The sequence below is a fragment of the Neofelis nebulosa genome, chromosome 2 (genome assembly GCF_028018385.1).
Source record: "Neofelis nebulosa isolate mNeoNeb1 chromosome 2, mNeoNeb1.pri, whole genome shotgun sequence".
In the NCBI taxonomy this organism is placed as follows: Eukaryota; Metazoa; Chordata; class Mammalia; order Carnivora; family Felidae; genus Neofelis; species Neofelis nebulosa.
In genome coordinates, this window is record NC_080783.1 from 64,974,417 (window position 1) to 64,998,308 (window position 23,892).

The 23,892-nt window shown below is 40.1% G+C and overlaps 1 protein-coding gene across 1 annotated transcript in view; it reads left to right on the forward strand.

Annotated features, from left to right (window-relative positions):
• The window catches only part of STK39 (serine/threonine kinase 39), a 314,459-nt gene extending 290,980 nt beyond the window's left edge, over positions 1-23,479 (forward strand). Inside the window, exons 17-18 of the mRNA XM_058714960.1 lie at positions 7,560-7,624; positions 21,936-23,479. Of these exons, the coding sequence (XP_058570943.1) occupies positions 7,560-7,624; positions 21,936-22,010 (140 nt within the window). The 3' untranslated portion in view covers positions 22,011-23,479. The remainder of the gene's footprint in view (positions 1-7,559; positions 7,625-21,935) is intronic.
• Positions 23,480-23,892: the final 413 nt, after the last annotated feature.

Below are 23,892 nucleotides of genomic sequence, written 5' to 3' on the forward strand. Positions count from 1 at the left end.
TTAGTCCCTTGATCTCTGTAGCAATAGATTCTCTGCTGTCTTCTATGCTTGTTCCAATCCCAGTGATTAATTTTATGAATATTATTCTAAATTCTTGTTCCATTATATTGCTTAAATCATTTTTGATCAGTTCATTAGCTGTCACTACTTCCTGGAGTTTCTTCTGAGGAGAATTCTTCCGTTCCATCATTTTGGATAGTCCCTGGAGTGGCACAGAACTGCAGGGCACTTCCCCTGTGCTGTCTGGAGTAACTTGTGTTGGTGGGCAGGGCCGCAGTCAGACCCGATGTCTGTCCCCAGACCACTGCTGGGGCCACAGTCAGACTGGTGTGTACCTTGTCTTCCCCTCTCCCAGGGGCAGGATTCACTGTGGAGTGGTTTGGGCCCTGTCTGGGCTACTTGGAGACTGCCAGGCTTGTGGTGCTGCTTCGATGGGATCTGGCCAATTAGCTGGGGTGGATCCGCAAGGTGCACAGGGGTAGGAGGGGCAGGCTTAGCTCGCTTTGCCATAGGCAGTCCCCTGCGGGAGGGGCCCTGCAGCACCAGGAGGGAGGCCCTGTAGACCCGTCGCAGGGATGGATACACAGAAACACATTGTTGGGCGTTTGTGCGGTGCAAGCAAGTTCGGTGAAGGGAACTGGTTCCCTTTGGAATTTCGGCTGGGGATGGGAGAGGGAGATGGCACTTGCCAGCGCCTTTGTTCCCCCTCCGAGCTGAGCTCTGTCTTCTGGGGCTCAACAACTCTCCCTCTCAGTGTCCTCTCGCCCTCCCTGCTCTGAGAGCAGAGCTGTTGCCTTATAACATTCCAGATGTTAAGTCCCGCTGGCTGTCAGAACACACGGTGTCCGGCCCCTTAGCTTTTGCAAGGGGCTCTGCCTTGCTGGTCGGGCTGCCCCTCTGCTGCCCTGGCTCCCTCCCGCCTGTCCCTGTAGCACATACCACCTCTCCGCCCTTCCTGCCCTCTTCCGTGGGCCTCTTGTCTACACACTTGGCTCTGGAGAATCTGTTCTGCTAGTCTTCTGGCGGTTTTCTGGGTTATTTAGGCAGGTGTGGGTGAAATCTAAGTGATCAGCAGGACGCAGTGAGCCCAGTGTCCTCCTACACCACCATCTTCCCCTCTGTCTATCAGGTTAGGTGGTTCATTTGTGGTTTTTCTTGCTTCTTCGTGAAGTAGGCTGTATTGCTATAAACTTCCCTCTTAGAACTGTTTTGGCTGCATCCCAAAGGTTTTAGACCAGTTTCATTTGTTTCCATATGCTTTTTGATTTCTTCCTTGATTTCTTGGTTGACTCATTGATGGTTTAATAGCATCATGACATCATTGACTCATTGACGGTTAATGTTATTTAACCTCCATTTGTTTGTGATCTTTCCAGATTGTTGCATGTGGTTTATTTCTAGTTTCATAGTGTTAAGGTCAGAAAAGATACATGGTATGACTTCAGTATTTTTTAATTTGTTGAGACTTGTTTTTTGGCCTAATATGTGATCTATTCTGGAGAATGTTTTATGTGCATTTGAGAAGAAAGTGTATTCTGCTGATTAGGGTGGAATGTTCTGAATATATCTGTTAAATCCACATGGTCCAGTGTGTCATTCAAAGCCACTGTGTCCTTACTGATTTTCTGTTTGGATGATCTGTCCATTGATGTAAGTGGGGTATTAGAAGTTCCCTACTGTTATTGTATTGCTATCAATTAATTCCTTTATGTTTGTTATTAACTGTTTTATGTATTTTGGTGTTCTCATGTTGGGTACATTCATATTTACATTGTTATATCCTCTTGTTGGATTGTCACGTTTATTATATAGCATCCTTCGTTGTCTCTTTTTACAGACTTGGTTTTAAAGTCTATTTTGTCCAATATAAGTATTGCTACTCTGGCTTTTTTTGACATCCATTTGCATGATAAATGTTTCTGTATCACCTCACTTTCAATTGTAGGTGTCTTTAGGTCTGAAATGAGTCTCTTATAGGCAGCATATAGATGAGTCTTGTTTATTTATCCATTCTGTCACCCTATTTCATTCTGTTGGAGCATTAGTCCATTTATATTCAAAGTAATTTTGATAAATGTGTATTTATTGCTATTTTGTTACTCATTTTGTGGTTGTTTTTTAGTTTTTCTCTGATCCTTTTATCTTTTTCTCTGCTTCATGGTTTGCTGGTTTTCTTTAGTGATATACTTGGATTCCTTGCACTTCATTTTTTTTTTTTTTGGCATATCTCTAACTTTATTTTTGATTTGTGGTTCCCATTTGGTTAATATATAACATCTTCTGAATATAACAGTCTACATTAAGCTGATGGCTGCTTAATTTTGAACTCATTCTTTAACCCTCTCCTCTCCACATTTCACATATTTGATATCATATTTTACATCTTTTTATTTTGTGTTTCTCTTTTGTTTATAAATTTAAACATAGAAATTTCTTCTAAGGTGGTTGTACCATATTTGTCCATGGATTTTAGTCTTAAGGTTTCCAAGGGGAATTCCCAAAGAAGGACAAAGCAAGAGTCATCAGCCAACAATTATCCCAGCAGATGGGAGAACATTAGCCTCATTCCTAAAGAGAAGATTTGGGCTGCACACCAAGTATTCACTGTAGTCCACTGCTTATACTGCTGGGATCCACCTGGGAATAGTTCCTCCGGGTTGGTTTCTTTTCCTGGGGAGAGCTGTAAGAGGGGAGGTTAGTGGTATGACTTAGTCCTCGTTGCTGCAGATAGTCGTGAGGCCACACTGGTGCTCACCATGTCTGTTCTCTACTTACCATTGTAGATTTCCTTGTTGGGGCGACCACCTGTGCCAGTCTGGGTGGCTTACCTGTGGAGTGACCTACTCTCATCTCTTGAAAAACAATGAAAAATAGCCAATTTTGCCGGTTCCTTATAGATGGAATGGGTTGGAGGTAGTAAATGAAAAGAAGTAAACAATCTGAAACAAAAGGCAAAACTGTTGGAGAAGGCTCATCTGACTGCTGGGTAGAGGCTGAGCCATTGAGGGGCGAGGATGGAAACAGAGAGATTCGAGGCTATTGTATGAGTCTAGACAAGAGACAGTGGCAGCTGTACTTGGGTAACGGCAGTGGAGGTGGTAAGAAGTCATTAGTCTCTCTAAATGCGGGTATATTTCAAAGATAAACCTTTTGCCGAGGTGACTAAGATTTTGTCTGGGTTATCAAAAAATATGAATCCACTGGGGAAACGAGATTTATAATGGATTGTTTTAGCATAATGATGAGAGTAGTGGTAGATACCTAGAGGAGGGGGTGGTTATGGAGCCCTACCTGGGAAAATCTAAGGTAGGACAAGGCAGAATATGAACTGAAGAGGTAGGTTGGGCCACACCGTGGAGGGTCTTACAGACCGAATTAAAAACTTGGACTTAATCCTGAAGTTGGCATGTACGATTAAGCAGTATTACCTAAGGAGGTAACACATTCCAATTTATGACTTAGATTCTCCAAGTAACTCTGGTGAGTGTAAGAGGGCTCATGGGTTAAGACTGAAAGCAAGGAAACCAGTTAAAATATGCATTTGTCCAGGGTAGAGATAGTAAGCTAATATTTGTCATGTACTTGCAATCCATCAAGCACTAAACACTGTATGTATATTAACTCAATCCCCAGAAGAACCTTATCAGACAGGGTCTATTAATATCCACATTTTACAGATGCGTAGACTCCAGCACAAAGAGGCTAAAGTAAACTTGCCCCAGTTCATAGGGGTCTAAGCAGGAAGCAGGATTTGAACCCACACACTTTGGCTGGAGAATGCGTGCACTTACACACTGTGCTACACTCATGTCCTTAAGATAAGAGCCCAGAGAGTTAGGGAAAATAGTAGGGTGAATCTCTTGTATTTTGTCCCAAACATAATAGTTAATTAGCTGTAATTTCACATTAGCGTTAACAGCAGTATCCATAAGATCCCCACCCTCCTATCATTTCCTTTCCTCCTTACTTAGAAGCTTGCATTCTCTTTTGGCATCTGTGTCTCTTTCTTGCTTTGCAATCTGATGCTGCCTTTCTGCAGCAACACAGAGTACAAAGCAGATGTTCAGGATGTGTCTTTGGATCAGACAGTATTGTGACATCAGGTAACCCAAGTCTGCGCTTTTGTCTTCTCTCAGAATTTCCTCCTAGGGGAGTGCCTCAGACTTGGTGTTCATTGGAGTGCTTTTCTCCACAGCTTTTGTTTGGGAATAGCTCAAATTAGATAAATTAACTCATGGCCACTGGAACATCAGTACTATAGGAGATTGTTGTGAAATACACTGGTACCTGGGGAGAAAAGTGTATGTTTCCACTAATCACCTGTAATGCAAACACAGACTGTAAATAGTCATTATGTAACTATTACTTTTCTAACTGTCAAAATGTGGAGAATTTGAGTAGTACAAGGAGTTTATAGAGAAAACAGGGTCTGGAAAATGCTTGCCTTAGTTTGCCAAGTAAGTGTCAGCTCTGCTGCCTTACTTCTGATGGATTACCCCCAGGACAATCTTATTTCTTTCTCTTTTGGATTCAGGGAGGTACTGAACATCAACATCTTTTTCATGTAGTTGTTAATGATATTATTACAGTTTCATAAAGCACAATACCTACCGTACCTTAGGCCAAATGTTATTCAAAAAGAGCACATACAATTTGTAGCCCTTCTTCAAGCCTAAAGTATGACAGAGAAACACAAAAATAGCCAAGAAATAGATGGCTCCCACAAAGGTACCTTATAGCCGCAGTGGTAGGACAAGAGGGCCACAATCCCTGGTACCTCAGTGAGTGTGTTCTGTGTCCTCTGTGGTCAAGAAACAGAGCACTTGTGACTGAAGAGAAGGGATGAGGAGGTGGGCAGGGGTCTGCTCAAGGGAGAGAACACAGTCTGCATCAGAAACTAGGGGAATGGGTTCTATTGGGGAAAGCCAGGAAGGATTGGAGAGAAGTTGATGGCCAGTGAGTAGGCAGGGTTCAGAAGCCCCATATTTTGAAGAAATCTAAAGCACCTTAAAACATGAAGTTCAATAATGTCAGCACATACCTGAGAAGCTATAAAGTTAACCAGCCCTGTCCAACCCTTCCTTCTGAGCTCACATTCCAGGTAAGGAACATTTTTATTTTTGAAATCCAGGTGCACAGTCAGGAGAAGGGAGAAAACAGTGACACCCATCTTTTTAATGAGCATTGCTAGTGGAAGAGAAATTAGCATCACCTTGAATTTTATGTGATGTCAGTTAAATGAAGGTATTTTATAGCACTTTACAACAAATTAGAATCAACTAAATTGAAAATAAGCCTAGCAGGTGGGATAAGTAATCAGGTAAGTGGCCAGTTTTGCTATTTTTGCTTTGAGTTGAAGACAGAATTTGAATTTCTAATATCCCCGAGGCATAGGGTTCACAATTGGGGAGCATGGCTTCTGGGATGATTGTTTAAGATGCTAGCATTTCAGCTTTGCCCTCTATTCTACAACTTGCTTAGCCATGTTCCTGGGAGATGGGCCCCAGCACATGGGCGTGCACGCCAGAGAGAGGGCTGTGAATTAGTGGAGGACAGAGCGCTGCTTCTGGCAGAACACTACAGAGCAGACTGGAAGTAGATGACCCAGAACAGGGTAGTAAATCATCCACATTAACTCAGGGCCTCTAATGAAACGACTGAAATTCATATGAAGACTTTATGGCCACTCATGAAATCAGCCCAAATCAGAGGGGCTATTAGAACACTTTTATGTTTTGAGAAAACGGTGGCTGTGCTCAGCTGCTGTAATTTGCAGTCAGAATGCCCTGACATCATAAATACTGGCTTTGGTGGACGGTGTTTCACAGCACAGCTTTTCACCCCATGAGGCAGTGTTTCTTGAGTGGATTACTAGATGATTGTAGCATCTGAAATACGTTCAGGAAACCGCTGAGGAGGCCAGAAGATGCTTGGCGCTGATACCTACATTGAGGTTGGTGGCCCAGGATATACCTGATGCTTGTGCAAGTTTGCATGTGGGGGCAAAAGAAAGAGGAGAAGATGTGAAAGGAGGGGAGTTCTTATAAATGAAACTTTGCAGTTCGCTCAGAGTGGACGTGTTAAGGGCAACAAACGATAAAATGATGCTTGTAATTATGGTTTATAAAGAGAAATAGCCATATTGAGTATATAATTTTCATTTTTTCTCTTCTGCAGCTGATGAGTTAAATGAAATAACTAATCTGCAGAAAATCCATGTATCTATGTTGTTTTTAGTCCACCTTAGAGAAACATGAAATATGCAGATTTCTTTCTGCTCTCCAGTTGGACTTTCTACTTGAAACACTTTTCTCAAAATATATGTTATCTTTTTTTTTAATCTTAAAATAGTTACATAACTTTTCAGGTACCTAATTACTGAGCAGCAGATAGCTTTCCACATGAAAAGTAAAAATGATAAACGGAACCTTCTTTAATTTCTTCCATAGTCATTTCTGTTTCTCTAACCAGCAGCCCTCACTTGATTTTCAACACTTTATACTTTATTTTTTTTTTAATTTTTTTAATGTTTTTATTTATTTTTGAGACGGAGACAGCATGAATGGGGGAGGGGCAGAGAGAGAGGGAGACACAGAATCGGAAGCAGGCTCCAGGCTCTGAGCCATCAACCCAGAGCCCGACGCGGGGCTCGAACTCACGGACCGCGAGATCGTGACCTGAGCTGAAGTCGGACGCTTAACCGATTGAGCCACCCAGGCACCCCAACACTTTATACTTTAGATTTGGATATGGAAAGAGCAGAGTTTTAAATTTCCATCATCATTACCTTTTGATAATTCTGTACCCTAAACTGGAATGAGTACGCAGGAAAGGCTGACTTCTCTGCTACAGTATCAAATATATGATGACACCATGGAAAATGGGACGGGTCTCTGATGAATCCTGCTAATACTGAAAACATATCTTCGCTATTGATCCCCACACTGACAGCCTCTAGTGCTTGACCCTGTTCAGCCAACTTGGGTGTTGTTCCAGGTGGCACTTCACAGGTTTGACAAATCATCGTGCTCTGAAAGCATTAACACATATGCCCGAGTCATAGAGGTTATCCACTGTATTTTGTTGCTTTGATAAAAATGGGTGCAGAGAATTGAGTGAATTTATCGGAGAAAGATTCAAATGTACTGACCTAGGACTTTCAGAGAGGCACTTTCTTTGTAATACCTCGCCTCTTTGTTTTGTGCTGCCCTCTGCTGGCTACTAAATTTTGTAGTAATGAACCTTGAGAAAAACCAAGTGGTGGAAAAAAAAAAGTGGAAGCTGCTGTCACCTCTGCTTTCCATTAGAAAGTAATTTCCCATTTTATTTTGTGAAATGTGGGCTCAATGTGTAGTGATTAATTCAGATGCACTGAAGATATAAATTGGAGAAAATGCATGAGACTAATTTGGTTATTTATATGGACTTTGTAAATGTCTGTGAAAGAAATAATTCTGTAGCTTATTGCATGATTAGTCAGATTTTCTGAATCATCAATGTGAAAATCCAGTGTTATTGTAAATAATTTGGACATGTTTCTCCATGTTTGTATTTTTCAGTGGCTGCTAATTTACAGAAGATTGTAGATGATCCCAAAGCTTTAAAAACACTGACATTTAAGTTGGTAAGTTGAAAGTTCTGGTAAGAAGGTAAATATTTTGCCATGCTCTGCCAGCAAGGAACAGCAACAGTTTAATAACCTGCTCTGCAATGTTGTTGCTATTGTTGCTTTCTTTCGGGATCCATTTTTGCATCTGTCATTTGCCTGTTTAACATCTGGGAACATTTTCTGACCATGACCAGGAGTTTACTCTTCCATGAGTGTAGCTTGCTTCCCAGTACATCTTTAAGAGGGGTCACTGGAGAAATCTTGAAGCCTGTACTGTTCTGCTTCCAGTTTGTATGGCACCTTGACCATACAGACAAAATTAAACTTCATTCCAACCAACACTGTTAATAAAGCTTTCCCAGAGTGAAAGCCAAGTGGTTCTAACTTTTAAAAATTGAGGCTGATTGTTGTAGAAATGGTTTAGGTAATTGGAAGCGATTGTAGAACTACTCGCTGAAGGCTTGTGAACAAAGACCTAACATTTTAACTCCCCATTTCAAATCACAGCAATAGATTCTCGTAGAGAAGAGGTGTTCCAGCAGTTTTTCTGCTCTAGCAGACTTGAAATGTGAGAACTGGCGTGGCCATAAAGACATAGATCCTGAGCATTCTGGCATCATTCTAAAACCAAGAGACACGGTGACCATGGCCAGAAATAGAAGTCCAAACAGTCAAAAGTGACTATTTTCCTGAAAGTTTGAGCAAACAGTACATTAAGTGACTCATTTTAAAATTATGAATCTTATCAAGAGCCAGTCAGAATGCCACAAGCAGTTTAAGATATAAATGACTAACACTTTGCTGTGCACAATATGTATTGATGATCTGTCTTTTTTATTTCTTGTGAAAATTTTTTTTTTTTTTTAATTTTTTTTTTCAACATTTTTTTTTAATTTATTTTTGGGACAGAGAGAGACAGAGCATGAACGGGGGAGGGGCAGAGAGAGAGGGAGACACAGAATCGGAAACAGGCTCCAGGCTCCGAGCCATCAGCCCAGAGCCTGACGCGGGGCTCGAACTCACGGACCGCGAGATCGTGACCTGGCTGAAGTCGGACGCTTAACCGACTGCGCCACCCAGGCGCCCCTATTTCTTGTGAAAATTTAATGGAAAGTGTACACGGCCAAAGACATGAAAATGATCAGTTACAGTAAACGTTAGCCCTGTGCTAATGAATTTTCTGGGTCTTGCCTCTCGTCTGATTTCATATGGCTAGGCTGTGGGATGAAAGCAAAACACAAAGATTCTCACAGAAAGAATTTATCTGAAGAAATTTGTTTCGATAACAAAAAGAACGGTTTACTCAGACACAGAATGGTAAAATTAACAAATTGAAAAACCCATCTTCTGGTTTACAACATTTCTGTCACCTCTATTATGATTCTAATCCGCCTACATCTTTGTGAACATATTTCATTCATATGAGAATGTACTGATGGAGAAAATGGTACCCTGTGTCAGGATTTCAAGCCAATATTAATGTTTCTTTATTCATTTTTTAACCCTAACAAAGAAGTTATAACACACCACCTCCAGAAGATCGGTCTCATTTTGAATATGCAAACAAAGATAAGAGATTAGAGCTTTTGTGCTGGCTTAGCCCCACACTCACTAAACTTGCTTACCTATGAAACAGGAATAGCAACCCCCCACCCTTTGCCTATTACTGAAGGTCTGATAAGAACAGACACTATAGGGGCGCCTGGGTGGCTCAGTCAGTTGAGCGTCCTACTTTAGGGCAGGTCATGATCTTGCGGGTTCGTGAGTTCAGGCCCCATATGGGGCTTGCTGCTGTCAGCCTGTCAGGGCAGCGCCCACTTTGGATCCTCTGCGCATGCGCGCGCGCACACACATGCGCGCGCGCACACACACACCCCGCCCCTGTCCCTGCCCCTCCCCTGCTTTCACTCTCCCAAAAATAAATATTAAAAAAACACACACAAAAACACCTACTATACCTTGTAAAACTCCCCTCGTCTCCTACTTGAATCAATTTATTGCTTCTCCAGATTCTCTCACATGATTCTGTCCTCTTCATCCCCGTTTCCAGCACCCTTGTGGGATCCTCTTATCTTCTGAAACAGATCTTCCTGCCTACAGTTTGCCAGCCTCTGGCTCCATTCACCACACTGTGGCTGTGGCCAGATTGCTTCTACAGTGCACAGCGCTCCAAATACTTGAGTGGTTCTCCACTGCCCTCTACTACAACTCAGACCCCTGACCAGACCTCCCTTTAAGGTTCCTGCCCTACCTTTCTGGGTCTGCCCTCACTCTCCCCACCTCTCTCCCCCTCATTCCCTATCTGCTCCTGGCTTCATCTGCTGGCCTCTTTGCATGTGCTTTCTCCTCTTACTTAGACATTCCTCCAACTTCTCCAGGCTGCTTCGTCGTCTCCCCACACCTCAGCATGTTCTAACTTTCTCCTGGCCTTTTGCTTTCTCCAGGAAGCCTTCTCTGACGTCCAGTCCTGGCTTAGATGATCTTCTGTTCTCCCCCATGAATTCATACCTCTTAAGAAGTCTAGAGGTTCCAGTGGCCAGAGGCTTCTGCCTTGGACCCACAATGCCTAGCACAGTGGCTGGCACACAGCAGAATAATACCAGCCTCATTTAGAAAAACTAGCCATCATTGGTTTTTCCTTGCCATTTGTTTTAATCCCTGTAAAATGATTAGGATGGGGACTTCTGCTTCATGCCCTGTTTGTAGAGTCCCTTAAAATTCCTTGGCCTTGCCTGCAAAAATCACAAGAATCCCTTTCTTATGCATCCACTGTTTGCTAGACAGTGCGTGAAGTGTTTTACATACTTCACCTCGGTTAATTTAGTCCTCACGATCCCACAAGATGGTGATATCATCAGGCTCATTTTCTGTTCTAGGAATCCGAGACTCTGTGCAGCGTCTTCACTTACCCAGGATCATACAGCTGCAGGCACTGCAAATTCAACTCTGGTCTCGCATCACAGCCCAGGCTCTTCAACAACAGTTGATTCTTAGAGACAGGACGCTGCAGCCTTGTGGTTTTATGGCTTTCTGTTTCTTTGTGGGTTCCTCCTTTTGGATGACCATAAAGTCACAAGGCTGCGGGGGTCCTGCCTCTAAGAATGAACTTTTGTCGAAGAACCAGCTGTGTGATTCTGGGTAAGTGAACCCCATATTGACAGCGGTTGAGACGGATTCTCTTCTGTGCTTTAAGCAGATTGAGTAGCATTGGTCTGTCTGGCACAGGAGTCTTGTAAGAGAACCCAGACATGTCTTCCCTTCCCCTGATAGCTTGAGAATGTAGTAATGTGCTGTTCCCAGTAAATGGAAATTAATGGCTTTTTTCCCAAAAGGTAGCTAAAGATGTTAAATAAAGCCAGACTCAGGAGCGTCCTTCTATTTCTGTCACTTACCTCTCTATCCAGCCCTAGTTAAACCTGAGGGGGTCTCTTTGTTGTTACCACTTGCCAGCCAGTTTGAGAGCCACTTGATAGAGCTAATTTGAACTGCTTCTTGGCCTAATCTTCTGTGGAACACTAACATCCTGGCGAAACCACAGAGATTCAAACGCATTTGCCTTCGTTCATCCATTTGGCTATTTCCTTGAAGAATAAAAGATCAAAGGATTTCAGAAGCACTTTTCCTCAAAAACTACTGCTGCTCGTGGTCCTTTTATCTCTCAGCTGTTTATCATTTTTATCTCCAAGCTTTTTTTGCTTTCTAAAGGAGAGTGTCAGGAGCCTGAAAATCGTCTAAAGAACACGTTGTATCTTGCTACTGTGGTTCTTTACCTCACAGAACAGTGGTTTACTCAGGGGGTGGTGGGGGCATTTTAAAAAAAATCACTGCTGCCTGGGTCCCATACCAGATATCTTTAATGTGATTACTTTTGGTGCAGCCTGGGTTTGGGGCATTTTGAAAGCATCCCCTGGTGATTCCAGTATTTAGCCACAGCTGAGAAACATGCTGTTTTGTGGATAGTTCAGTCTCTGATCTCTTTTCTCTCTACTCTCCCACCACTATTAGAATTATATGGCTCAAGTTTGAAAAGGTGTCTGTCCTTATATATCTGCTTACATAAGAAAAACAATGGCCCAGAGAGCAAAGATACTGGTTATATCAAGAAGAGCATTTACTTTTTTCCTTGCCCAGTGAGATCTTGTACTTCACTTATTATAAGTCAGATGAAGCTAGATTTCCATTGTTGGCATGACCAGAGGCAGGAAGATCAGAAACCTTTTTCATATGTAACACTTTTAACAAAGTGGTTCAAGCACAGAGGGCATTTCAGCTCAAGTGTAACATGCTTTCAGTTTAACATCTCAGTACTGCCTCTTTGTTGATTGTCGTAAGCCTTGCCTTGAGACAAGTCTCCATAAATGCCTTTTAAGGCATTTTTAAATTTGCTCCTTTACAGTTTTATAAAGTAATTGAATCTTGCTGCTTTCGACGTGGAATTTTTGAAATTGCATTAATAAAAATACGAAAGATAATTTGCCCTTAAAGAATACAAATTGTGAGTATATGTAATTAACATCCAGTTGGTACACATTTACATGTGGGTAAGTGAACTCATTTAATAGCATGCATTTACATACTGAAGTTTAATAACATGCATTACGTACAGTGATTTTCATAGGCATTTTGTCAATTAATGACTAACGGGCCTTAGTTTTCGAGGCTTTCAGCTCAGGTGTAGTTGGAGGCTGCATAACGGAAGGCAGCATTTCCTGAAGCACAGGTAAAGCAAAGACCAAAATGAGATTTAAAACTACTTAAGAGTATTAACTTTTTCTCCCTACTGAAAGGGGAGTAAGGTAAGAAAAATCTTTAGGGAACCTATCAGTTCAAGAAGATCCAGGTAGCCTCTCTGAGCCTCCTGCTCCAGTCTGAGACACTGGTTCTCCAGGTGTGGTCCCCAGACCAGCAGTGTCTGCTTCATCTGGAAACTTGATAAAAATGTAGCCTTCCAGGGCCACATCCCAGGCCTAATGAATCAAGAGTCTCTGGGGGGCGGGGCACAGGAATCGGTTTTAACAAGCTCTCCAGGTGATGCTAAGGTTTGAGAACCTCTGCTTTATAGGAAACATGGAGCCAACTCGGTGCTTCACACTTTGGGAAGCACTCAGGTAGAACAGTGGTTCCAACTCTACTGACCTTTTGCATCATCAAGGGAGCTCAAAATCCCAGTACCCAAGCCACACCCCAGACCAATTCATTCACGACCTCTGGGATGGCAGTGTAGATTTTCAAATTTCCAGTGGTTCCAAAGGGAACACAGGTTTGAGGTGGAATATACTAAATCCTTTTTTGGCATTTCAGCAGTCTTCACAGCATCTGCACCAGAAGTAGGTTCCATTTCAAGACCACTTTGCTCATCCATAAAAAGCAACTCCTCATCTGCTCAGATTTTATCCTGACCTTGTGGCAATTCAGTCCCATCTTCAGGCTCCACTTCTAATTCTAGTTCTCTTGCTGTTTCTACTACATCTGAAGTTACTTTCTCCACTGAAACTTTGAAGCCCTCAAAGTCATCCATGAGGACTGGGAACGGTTTCTTCCAAATTCCTGTGAATGTAGACATTTTGACCACTTCCTAAGAGTCACTCATGCCCTTAATGGCATTTAGAAAGGTGAAGTTTTCCAGAAGGTTTTCGATTTTCTTTGCCCAGATCCATCAGAGAAATCACTGTCTGTGGCAGCTATAGCCTTATGAGAAGTATTTCTTAAATAATAAGACTTGAAAGTTAAGGGGCATGTGGGTGGCTCAGTCAGGTGAGGGTCTGACTTCGGCTCAGGTCAAAAGTTGAAATTACTCCTTGACCCATGGACTCTAGAATGGATATTGTGTTAGCAGGCATGAAAACCACATTAATCTCACAGTCCAGCTCCATCAGATCTCTTGGGTGACCAAGTACATTGTCGGTGAGCAGTAATATTGTGAAAGGAATCTTTTCTGAGCAGTTCTTAACAGTGGGCTTCAAATATTTCAATATACCGTTTGTAAGCAAATGTGCTGTTGTTCCATTTATAGAGTACATATTCTATAAATAGCTCTAACATAATTCTTAAGGGCCCTAAGATTTTTGGAATGGTAAATGAGCATTGACTTCAATGTAAAATCACCACCTAGCATTAGCCCCTAAGAGGAGTCAGCCTGTCCTCTTTGAAGCTTTGAAGCCAGGCACTGACATCTCCTCTCTAGCTGTGAAGTCCAAAGTGGCATTTTCTTCCAAAAGAAAACTGTTTTGGGGGCTCCTGGGTGGCTCAGTCAGTTAAGCGTCTGACTTTGGCTTAGGTCATGATCTCACGGCTAGTGAGTTCAAGCCCCATGTCGGGCTCTGTGCTGACAGCTCAGAGCCTGGAGCCTGCTTCAGATTCTGTGTCTCCCTCTTTCTCTGCCCCTCCCCTGCTCATGCACGCTCTCTCTCTCTCTCTCTCTCTCTCTCAAAAACATGAAAAAAAAATTTTTTAAGCTGTTTTTGTCTACACAGAAAATCTGTTGTTTAGTGTAGCCACCTTCTTTAATTCTCTTAGCTGGATCTTCTGGATCACTTGCTGCTTCACCTCGTACTTTTATGTTATGGAGATAACTTCTTTCCTTAAACCTCATGAACCAACCTCTGCTAACTTCCAAATTTTCTTCTGCAACTTCCTCACTTCCCTCAGACTTAAAAGAATTGAAGAAAGTTAGGGCCTTGCTCTGGATTAGGCTTTGGCTTAAGGGAATGTGGTGGCTGATTTGATCTTGTATCCAGACCACCAAATCTTTCTTCATATCAGCAGTTAAGACGGCTGTTTTGCTTTCTTATCATTCGTGTGTTCACTGGAGTAGTGTATGTTCAATTTCCTTCAAGATCTTTTTTTGAACTTTGGCATTCACAGCTTGTGAGAGGCCTAGCTTTTGGCCTGTCTCTGCTTTTGACATGCCTTCCTCATTAAGCTGAATCATTTTTAGGTTTTAATTTAAAGTGAGAGATGTGTGATTCTTTCTTTCCCTTGAACATTTGGAGGCCATTGTAGGGTTATTAAGTGGCCTAATTTCAATACAGTTGTGTCTCAAGGAATCAGGAGGCCTGAGGAGAGGGAGAGAGGTGAGTGGAACAGTCAGAACACACACAACATTTATGGGTTAAGTTCGTGGGCCCCAAAAGTAACCCCAGAAATCACTGATGTCATATCACTATAACAAATATCATGAAAAAGTTTTAAAAATTGTGAGAATTACCAAAATATTACACAGACACGAAGCGAACCAATGCTTTTGGGAAAATTACACCAATAGACTTACTTGGTATAGGATTGCCACAAACCTTCAGTTTGTGAAAAATGTGGTATCCACGAAAGGCAACAAAGTGAAGTGCAATAAAACAAGGTATGCTTATATACTGAAGGATAGTGGTTGTCTCCAGGAAAAGCTCTTGTGAGGTTGAGTTGTAAGCTGAACTAGCCATGTTTTCCCCCGTGGAACACTAATTTTATTTGGAAGAATAACTGACAAAATGTGGTTGTTCAGACTAAGGAATTGGCAGACATTTTTTCAACATGAACCAAGTAAGCCTGGCGCTTTAAGGAAAACAACTGGCCATATTTGTTCTCGATAATAAATTTCAGCTTTCGAGCAGAAAAATGACTTTGGAAAACTTGCATCTGCCCCTGTAACCTTGACAGCATCCCAGTACTTACTTTTTCTGATGAGATTAGTGATATGTGATAGTTTTGAACATGATTGGTTAGCATGGTGTATTGAGACATAGAGATTATAGAACAAACTGTGTCAGCAGTGGAAGATGTGCATAATTCAGTGATGCCGAAAAGTCATACCTGGGCAAAAGATCAATTCAAAACGCAAGATAGACTAATGGTTTTAATCTAACAGAATTAAATTTCAATACTATGGTTTCAGATTCCACGTCGCAACTAACTTTTAGGAAACTCCACTTGGAAAGTCTCAAAGTAGTAACAAACAATATCCACAATTATCAGAAAGACTTTTAAAATTCTATTTGTTCCCTTTTTCAACTACATATTTATATGAGGCTGGATTTTCTTATATATACTTCAAGGAAAACAACCTAAAACAATAGATTGAATGTAGAAGCAGATAGGGAAATCTCACCATCTTCCATTAATCAAGACATTAAAGAGATTTGCAAAATATAAAGCAGTGCCACTCAGTTTGGGTAAACTGGTTATTTTTCATGATTTTATTTATGCTAGCATGTAGTGGGTTTATTAGATTTAATGAAGTAGTAAATGAATAATTCAGAAATTTCTCAGTTTTAATTTCTGAGACCTTCAGTATAATATAATCTACATAACCATGTTTGTTTTTAATTATTTTAATACTTAAAAATACTTTAAACATGACTTCAATAATGTTAAAAATTTTTCAGTTTTAATTTCTAAAATAGTCAATATAATAAATGTAACCTGCAAAAACATAAGCTTTTTAAGTTTTATTTTGATTCCAGTATAGTTATCATACAGTGTTACATTAGTTTCAAGGTGAACAATGTTATGATTCAACACTTCCGTACACCCAGTGTTCACCACAAGGGCCCTCCTTAATCCCCATTGCTTATTTCACCCATCCCCCCATCCACACTCCTCTGGTAGCCATCAGTTTGTTCTCTATGGTCAAGAGTTAAGCTTCTTGGTTTGTCTCTTTTTGTTTTCCCTTTGCTTATTTGTTTTGTTTCTTAACTTCCACGTATGAGTGAAATCATATGGCATTTGTCTTTCTGTGACTCCTTTTGCTTAGCATTATATTGTCTAGCTCCATCCATGTCATTGCAAATAGCAAGATTTCATTCTTTTTACGGCTGAATAATATTTTGTGTGTGTGTATACATATATATGAACATACTACATCTTCTTTATCCATTCATCGGTCAGTGGATGCTTGACTGCTTCCATATCATGGCCACGGTGAATAATGCTGCTATAAGCATACAGGTGCACGTATCCTTCTGAATTGGTGTTTTTGTATTCTTTGAGTAAATACTCCATAGTGCAATTGCTGGATCATAGGGTAGTTCTAACTTTTTGAGGAACTCCCACATATTCTTTTCCGTAGTGGCTGCACAAGTTTGCATTCCCACCAATAGTGAGTGTTCCTTTTCTCCACATCCTCGCCAACAGCTGTTGTTTCTTGTGTTGCTTTTAGCCATTCTGACAGTTATGAGGTCATATCTCATTGTAGTTTTGATTTGCAGTTCTCTGATGGTAATTGATGTGAATATCTTTTCATGGGTCTCTTGGCCATCTATCTGATCTTCTTTGAAGAAATGTGTGTTTGTGTCTTCTGCCCATTTTATAATTGGATTATTTGTTTCTTACATGTTGAGTTTTATAAGTTTTAAAATATATTTTGGATACTAACTCTTTATTGGATATCATTTGTAAATATCTTCTCCCTTTCAGTAGGCTGCCTTTTAGTTTTGTTTCCTTTGCTGGTGTAGAAACTTTTTATTTTGATGAAGTCCCAATAGTTTATTTTTGCTTTTGTTTCTCTTGCCCCAGACTTATTTAGTAAGAAGTTGCTATGGCCGGTGTCAATGAGGTTACTGCTTGTGTTCTCTACTAGGATTTTTATGGTTTCAGATCTCATATCTAGGTCTTTAATCCATTTTGAATTTTTGTATATGGGGTCAGAGAATGGTCCAGTTTTCCCAACACCATTTGTTGAACAGACTGTCTTTAGCCCATTGGATACTCTTTTATGCTTTGTTAAAGATTAATTGACCATATAATTGTGGGTTTATTTCTGGGTTTTCTACTCTGTTCCATTGATCTATGTGTCTGTTTTTGTGCCAGTATCATACAGTTTTGATGACTACAGCTTTGCAGTCTAACTTGAAGTCCAGAATTATGATGCCTCCAGCTTTGCTTTTTCAAGATTGCTTTGGTTACTCAAGGTCTTTTGTAGTTCTATACAAATTCTAGGATTTTTGTTCTAGTTTTGTGGAGAATGCTGGTGGTATTTTGGTGTTAATTCCTTTGGGTAGAATAGACATCTTAACAATATTTGTACTTCCAATCCATGAGAATGGAATGTCTTTTCGTTTCTTTGTGTCTTCTTCAATTTCTTTCATCAGTATTTTATTCCTAGGTATCTTAGTATTTTTGGAGCAATTGTAAATGGGATTGTTTTCTTAATTTCTCTTTCTGCTGCTTCATTATTGGTATATAGAAATACCACAGATTTCTGTACATTGATTTTGCATCCTGTGACATTACTGAATTTGTTGATCACTTCCGGTAGTTTTTTGGTGGGGTCTTTTGGGTTTTCTATATATAGTGTCATGTCATCTGTAAATATGAATGTTTCACTTCTTCCTTACTGATTTGGATGCCTTTTATTTATTTTTGTTGTCTGATTGCTGTGGCTAGGACTTTCAGTATTATGTTGAATAACAGTGGGGAGCGTGGACATCCTTGTCTTGTTCCTAACCTTAGAGAAAAAGCTGTTTTTCCCCATTAAGGATGTTAACTGTTTTTCATAGATGGCCTTTATTATATTGAGGTATGTTCCCTCTGAACCTACTCTGTTGAAGACTTTTATCATGAATGAAGGTTGTACTTTGTCAAGTGTTTTTTGTGTCCATTGAAATGATACGGGGTTTTTTTCCTTTCTCTTAATGTTGTATCACATTGATTTGTGAATATTGAACCAGCCTTGCATCCCAGAAATAAATCCCACTTGATGGTGACGAATGATTTAAAACAAAACAAAACAAAACAAAAGCACAAGATTTTGAAGTCCTTGATAATTTTTAAGAGTATAAAGAGTACCTGAGACCAAGAAGTTTGAGAACTGCTGCTTTAAGGGTCTCTGGTCCCTTTGCTATAGATTCCAGAATCTTTTGCATATTGCCCTCAGTGTTTTGCAGGCCACAGTGAGAGAGGCAAGGACTCAGCCTTGGTTAAGAGAGAGTCAGCAGGGTAGTGGGAGAAGAAGAGCCGAGTGCCTGACTCAAAGCCAGGCAACCTGGTCTGTGCCTCTTTGCCAGGAAACCGAATGTTCCAGTATCGCTGGGGGAGGGAGGCGCTGGGACTGAGGGTGACAGGTGGACTCCCTGTGTGATGTACCCACAATAACCACTGGTTTGATCACCCACTTGCATTGTAAATGCTCACTTCCACTACTCTTCACAAGAAGGACTTAAGATTTTTCTTTCATGTCTAGTTGGCTTAACCACTATTGGATATTTTGTTTTTATTTCGGGTCATTTCAACCTCCTGCTCGTCCCACTGCCAAATTTCTGATGTATCTTTGACATGCAGGGATGCGCTTCACAGCTTCACACTGTCTGCTCCCTCCTCATCCCTGCCAGCAGCTATTGGTGCTCCTGGGGTGTTTGTCATTTGCCTATTAATTACATGCGTTGTGTCTGCCCCCATTCACTGCATTGAGTAAGTGAGCAGTAAGTCAGCAGTAACTACATAGCAGGGGAAGGTTTAGGGAGATACACAAACAGGGCTTGTGGAACAAGAAAACTGGTGGTGGTGGGGGTTGAGTGTCATAGTATTTGTATGACAAACACCCACGGGAAAATACCTTATCTGACAACCCTCCTGTGCCTGTACTACTTTGTTAAAAGTGATAAGGAAAGGGACGTTTTTGATCTTACTGCCCTTTACTGAATATCTTGTCAGAGTAAAGCTAGAGAAATCATTGGACAGGGACAGAGTAAATTCTTTAAATGTCAACTAACGTTTCTACCCTTTATGCTTATGTAAGAAAATCAACAGCGTAAGTGCTGACACCATTACTTTAAAGATAATTACTTAAAAATATTCAAGTTATATGTTCTAATTAGCTGCTTATTGTAAGGGAGAATGTTGAGGTTGACAAAGGGCTGAGTTTATGTACTGTTTTTTGGAGCAGCGCAGAGCGGTTCATTGTGATGATTGGAAAGGGCTTTTTTTTTTTTTTTTTTACATGGGAAACTAATTGTTTTGACAATAATTTAGCAGGAATTAGGCCAAGAAAAAGTTTGGATGGCCCTTTAGTGATTAATTGCCCATTCCCAGTCATTCATCATACATTTTTCTCCCTACTTGTGGTACTTACATAATGTCTGGTTCTGATTTATGTACTCTGAAGAGGCAGCCTGGAATGGTGATCTGAGTACTGTGTGTGTGTGTGTGCACGTGCATGTGTAGGAAAGAGAGGGAAGTGAAAAAAAAAAACACTTGAACGAGGACAAGTGAGAGGTTTGATGGACAGTGACTTGTTTTCACTTTTTAATTTTGAAGAAAAATCAAAATATTTGACATGCTATAATTTGGGCCAATTTTAGGCAATAAATGTCCTAAAATATTATAAACAAAACTCTGTCATGGAAAAATAAGTTATCTATCATGAGCCATTCAACTACTTGGTAACCACTCCTTTTTTCTTTTTTTTTCTTTTTGTCAGTATTAGAGAAGACACCTTTTGGTAAAAACCAGGTTTACCCTCAATGACCTGTTAAGTCGCTTGTGCTCATTTTCATAATTTTTTTTTAATAAATGGAAGTGTGTACATCTTAATTCCCTCTACCTATTTTGCCCATCCACCCAGCCCCTTCCTTTCTGGTAACCACCAACTTTGTTTTCTGTATTTAAGAGTCTGTTTCATTGTTCATTTGTTTTGTGTTTTAGATTCCACATATAAATGAAATACAATATTTGTCCTTCTCTATCTCACTTAGCATAATATCCTCTAGGTCCATCCTTGGTGCAAATGGCCAGATCTTATTCCTGTTTACGGACGAGTAATATTCCAGTGTATATACATATACCACATCTTTATCCATTTATCTGTGGATAGACACTTAGGTTGGTTTGATATCTTGGCTATTATACATAATGCTGCAGTAGACATAGGGGTGCATATATCCTTTCAAATTACTGTTTTCATTTTCTTCGGTAAATAGCCAGTAGTGGAACTACTGGTATTTCTATTTTAATTGTTCGAGGAACCTCCATATTGTTTTCCACGGTGGCTGTACCACTGCATTCCCCGCCAACAATGCACAAAAATTACCTTCTCTCCCTACCCTTGCCAACATTTGTTATTTCTTGTCTTTTGATCCTTTCATTCTGGCAGGTATAAGGTGATATCTCATTGGATTTTGATTTACGTTTCCCTGATGATGAGTGATGTTGAGCATCTTTTCATGTATATTTTGGCTATCTGTAAGTCTTCTTTGGAAAAATGCCTACTCAGGTCCTCTGCCCATTTTTTTTTTTTACTGGATTATGTATTTTTTGGTTGTTGTTGAATTGTAGAAGTTATATTTTAGATTATTGACCTGTTATCCAATATATAATTTTACAAATATCTTCTCCCATTCAATAGGTTGCCTTTTCATTTTGTTGATGGTTTCCTTTGCTGTGCAAAAGCTTTTTATTTGATGTAGTTCCCATAGTTTATTTTTGCTTTTGTTTCCCTTGGCCTGAGAAGTCAGGTCCAGAAAAATGTTGCTGGGGCTGATGTCCAAGAGATTACTGCCTGTGTTTTTTTTCTAGGATTTTTATGGTTTTAGGCCTTCAATTCATTTTATTTTTGTGTATGGTGTAAGAACGTGGCCTAGTTTCATTCTTTGCACGTAGCTGTCCAGTTTTCGCAGCACTGTTTGTGGGGGGACTGTCTTTTCTTCATTGTATACTCTTGCCTCCTTTGTTGTAAATTAATTGACCATATAAGTATGGGATTGTTTCTGGGCTATCATGTTCCATTGATCTGTGTGTGTGTTTTTGTCCCACTACCATACTATTTTGATTACCATAGCTTTGTAGTATATCTTGAAGTTTGGGATTTTGATACCTCCCTGCTTTGTTCTTCTTTCTCAAGATTGCTTTGGCTATTTGGAGTCTTTTGTGGTTCCATATAAACTATGATTATTTGTCCTAGTTCTGTGAAAAATACTACTGGTATTTTGATAGGGATTGCATTGGGTGATAGGGATATTTTATCTCTCCATTTGTGTCTTCAGTTTCTTTCATTAGTGTCTTACTGTTTTCAGAGTACAGGTCTTTCACCTTTTTGGCTAAATTTATTCCAAGATATTTTATTGTAATATTCCTTTAAAATTATTAAGGAACTCTAATTTGAAAGTATACTTAAGATCACTTTCTTGGCAGTCTCAAAGCTTTAAGTCTAGACATTGTGGTGTTTTAATGGGAACAAATCCCTCCCCCTCTGCACCCCCGTTTTCTGCACTTGATAGCAAGCATGATGGTCAGATTTGTTACAGTAGTAATTAAGCGCTGGAAGAAATGGGACACTGGCCCCATGCAGATTGTGTCTTTGCTTGGATCAACTGGCACTGAAGGTGTCTTTTTCCCTTTTCAGGCTTCAGGCTGTGATGGGTCGGAGATTCCGGACGAAGTGAAGCTGATCGGGTTTGCCCAGTTGAGTGTCAGCTGATGTATGTCCCTTGACATCTCCCCCTGATCTGTCATGCCCCCACCTCACACCATTTCCCTCGATCTTCCTCCCCCACCCCTACTCCCTCCACCTCACTCCCAATTCCCACAAAATCAGAAGATTGTGAAGAGTCTGGCTTCAGTGACATGGGATAAAAAAGAATTTTTTTAAACTTAAAACACTCCGAGTTCTGCTTTATTCTCTAGCAATCCACAGTATGAGAACAAGCAAATGCCACAGCTGCACGACTGTTGCTAATTTTTCCAAAAGCTATTTAATATTCTTAGCAATCAATTCGGATATCCCTTAAGTGAAAAGAATCTGAAATACACTCAGGTGGTCCTATTTATTGGCAACAAAAGGAATTTTTTCTATCAGAAGCCTATTTCTTCTTTCATTGTTGTTCTTTCTGCTCTACTTTAATTGTACATCTGACAATACTGCCTCTTTTATGTTGTATTTAGAAATTAATATACTTATAAAATTAAGATTTATTAGCCAAACTTGAATTCTAGTTTTAAAACTGACTGTGAATTTTATTTTTCATATATTTATGCATTACACACCTTAGCTATAAGAAGAAAAGTTTTTGATTATATGCTTCTTGCAGTTAATCTCTTGTTATTTAAACAAAAAAAATTCAGGTCTATCTTTGAAGTATTTATAACTTTTGATTTTTGAAATGACTGAATTAGGAACTTAGATGCTTATTCTTTTGGTTTGTTTGCCTAAAAACCAATCCACAATCTGATTGTCTCTTGGGAGAGGGAGGTGCCTTGCAAACTTTCATATTAAGAATGTGCCTGAGGCTGCTTTACTCTGGAACAGTCTCAGATCTAAAACTTCCTCTACATAAAGTGGCATATGTAAGTTTTGCTTCATTGGAACATATAGAATGCTATATAAAATGTTGCCATTCTATTAGACTGCTAATTATGTACCCATCTCTGATTTGACTTCTCTGTGATAGGATTTGTTATTCCAAAGGTGATAAACTTGAAGATACCAGAATCTGAGTTTTACTTGAAATTCTGCAGAATACCCAGATGGAGTGAAAAATAGAAAGGGTTTTTGTGCAATGACTAAAAAAAGGTAAAATGCTGTTAAGTTTCGAGAATAAATACTTTCACCCAAGTAGCCCTCTGCTTGACTATATATTAAGGAATAGTAAACCTTAGGATTTTCAAAATTGGAGTCTAAACTTTCAGGGAGGTGGGCTCCCAGGATGGTACCATTGCTCTTTCCTAGCTAACCCTAGATATGGCAGCTCTTTAATGTACTTTAAAAAGCAAATATATATTACTAAGGAAAGAAAAGTTATTTATAATTGCCTTGTCATAATTGTTAAGGTGTTCTAGAGCCATTTGCATACAACTTAATGTAATTTCATTCCATTCTATTGTTTACACAACAATTACTCAAAGATGACTGCAAAGGTAAAAGGAAAATAAAAGTGTATTGCACAAAGAGATGGTGTCACATGGTTTCCTTCCTCCTTCAGGTAGCACCTGCATGGCAGCAGTGAGATTTAGCACTTCCATGCCTCCTAAGAACTAAGGAGGGAAAAGTGCCCTTAAGGGAACAAGGCATCCATTCAGTCTGAGAATCAGGTTTGACAATTATTCACACTCCATGTAGTAGGGCCACCGGGAACAAGAGCAAAAAAATTCCTTACAGCGAATTCATTTTAGCCCTGAGGCTTGGAGTGGTTAAGTGACTTTTCCAGGGCCCTTCACAAAGCTACTTACAGAACTGGTCTCCCAAGGCCCTGGTTCTGATATTCAGAGCATGTTCTTAACACTCTGTACAACTTGTAGATGAAAATAGTATAAGACCCTCATCTTCTGAGAGAGTCAAACATACCTGAATAACTGGAGGACCT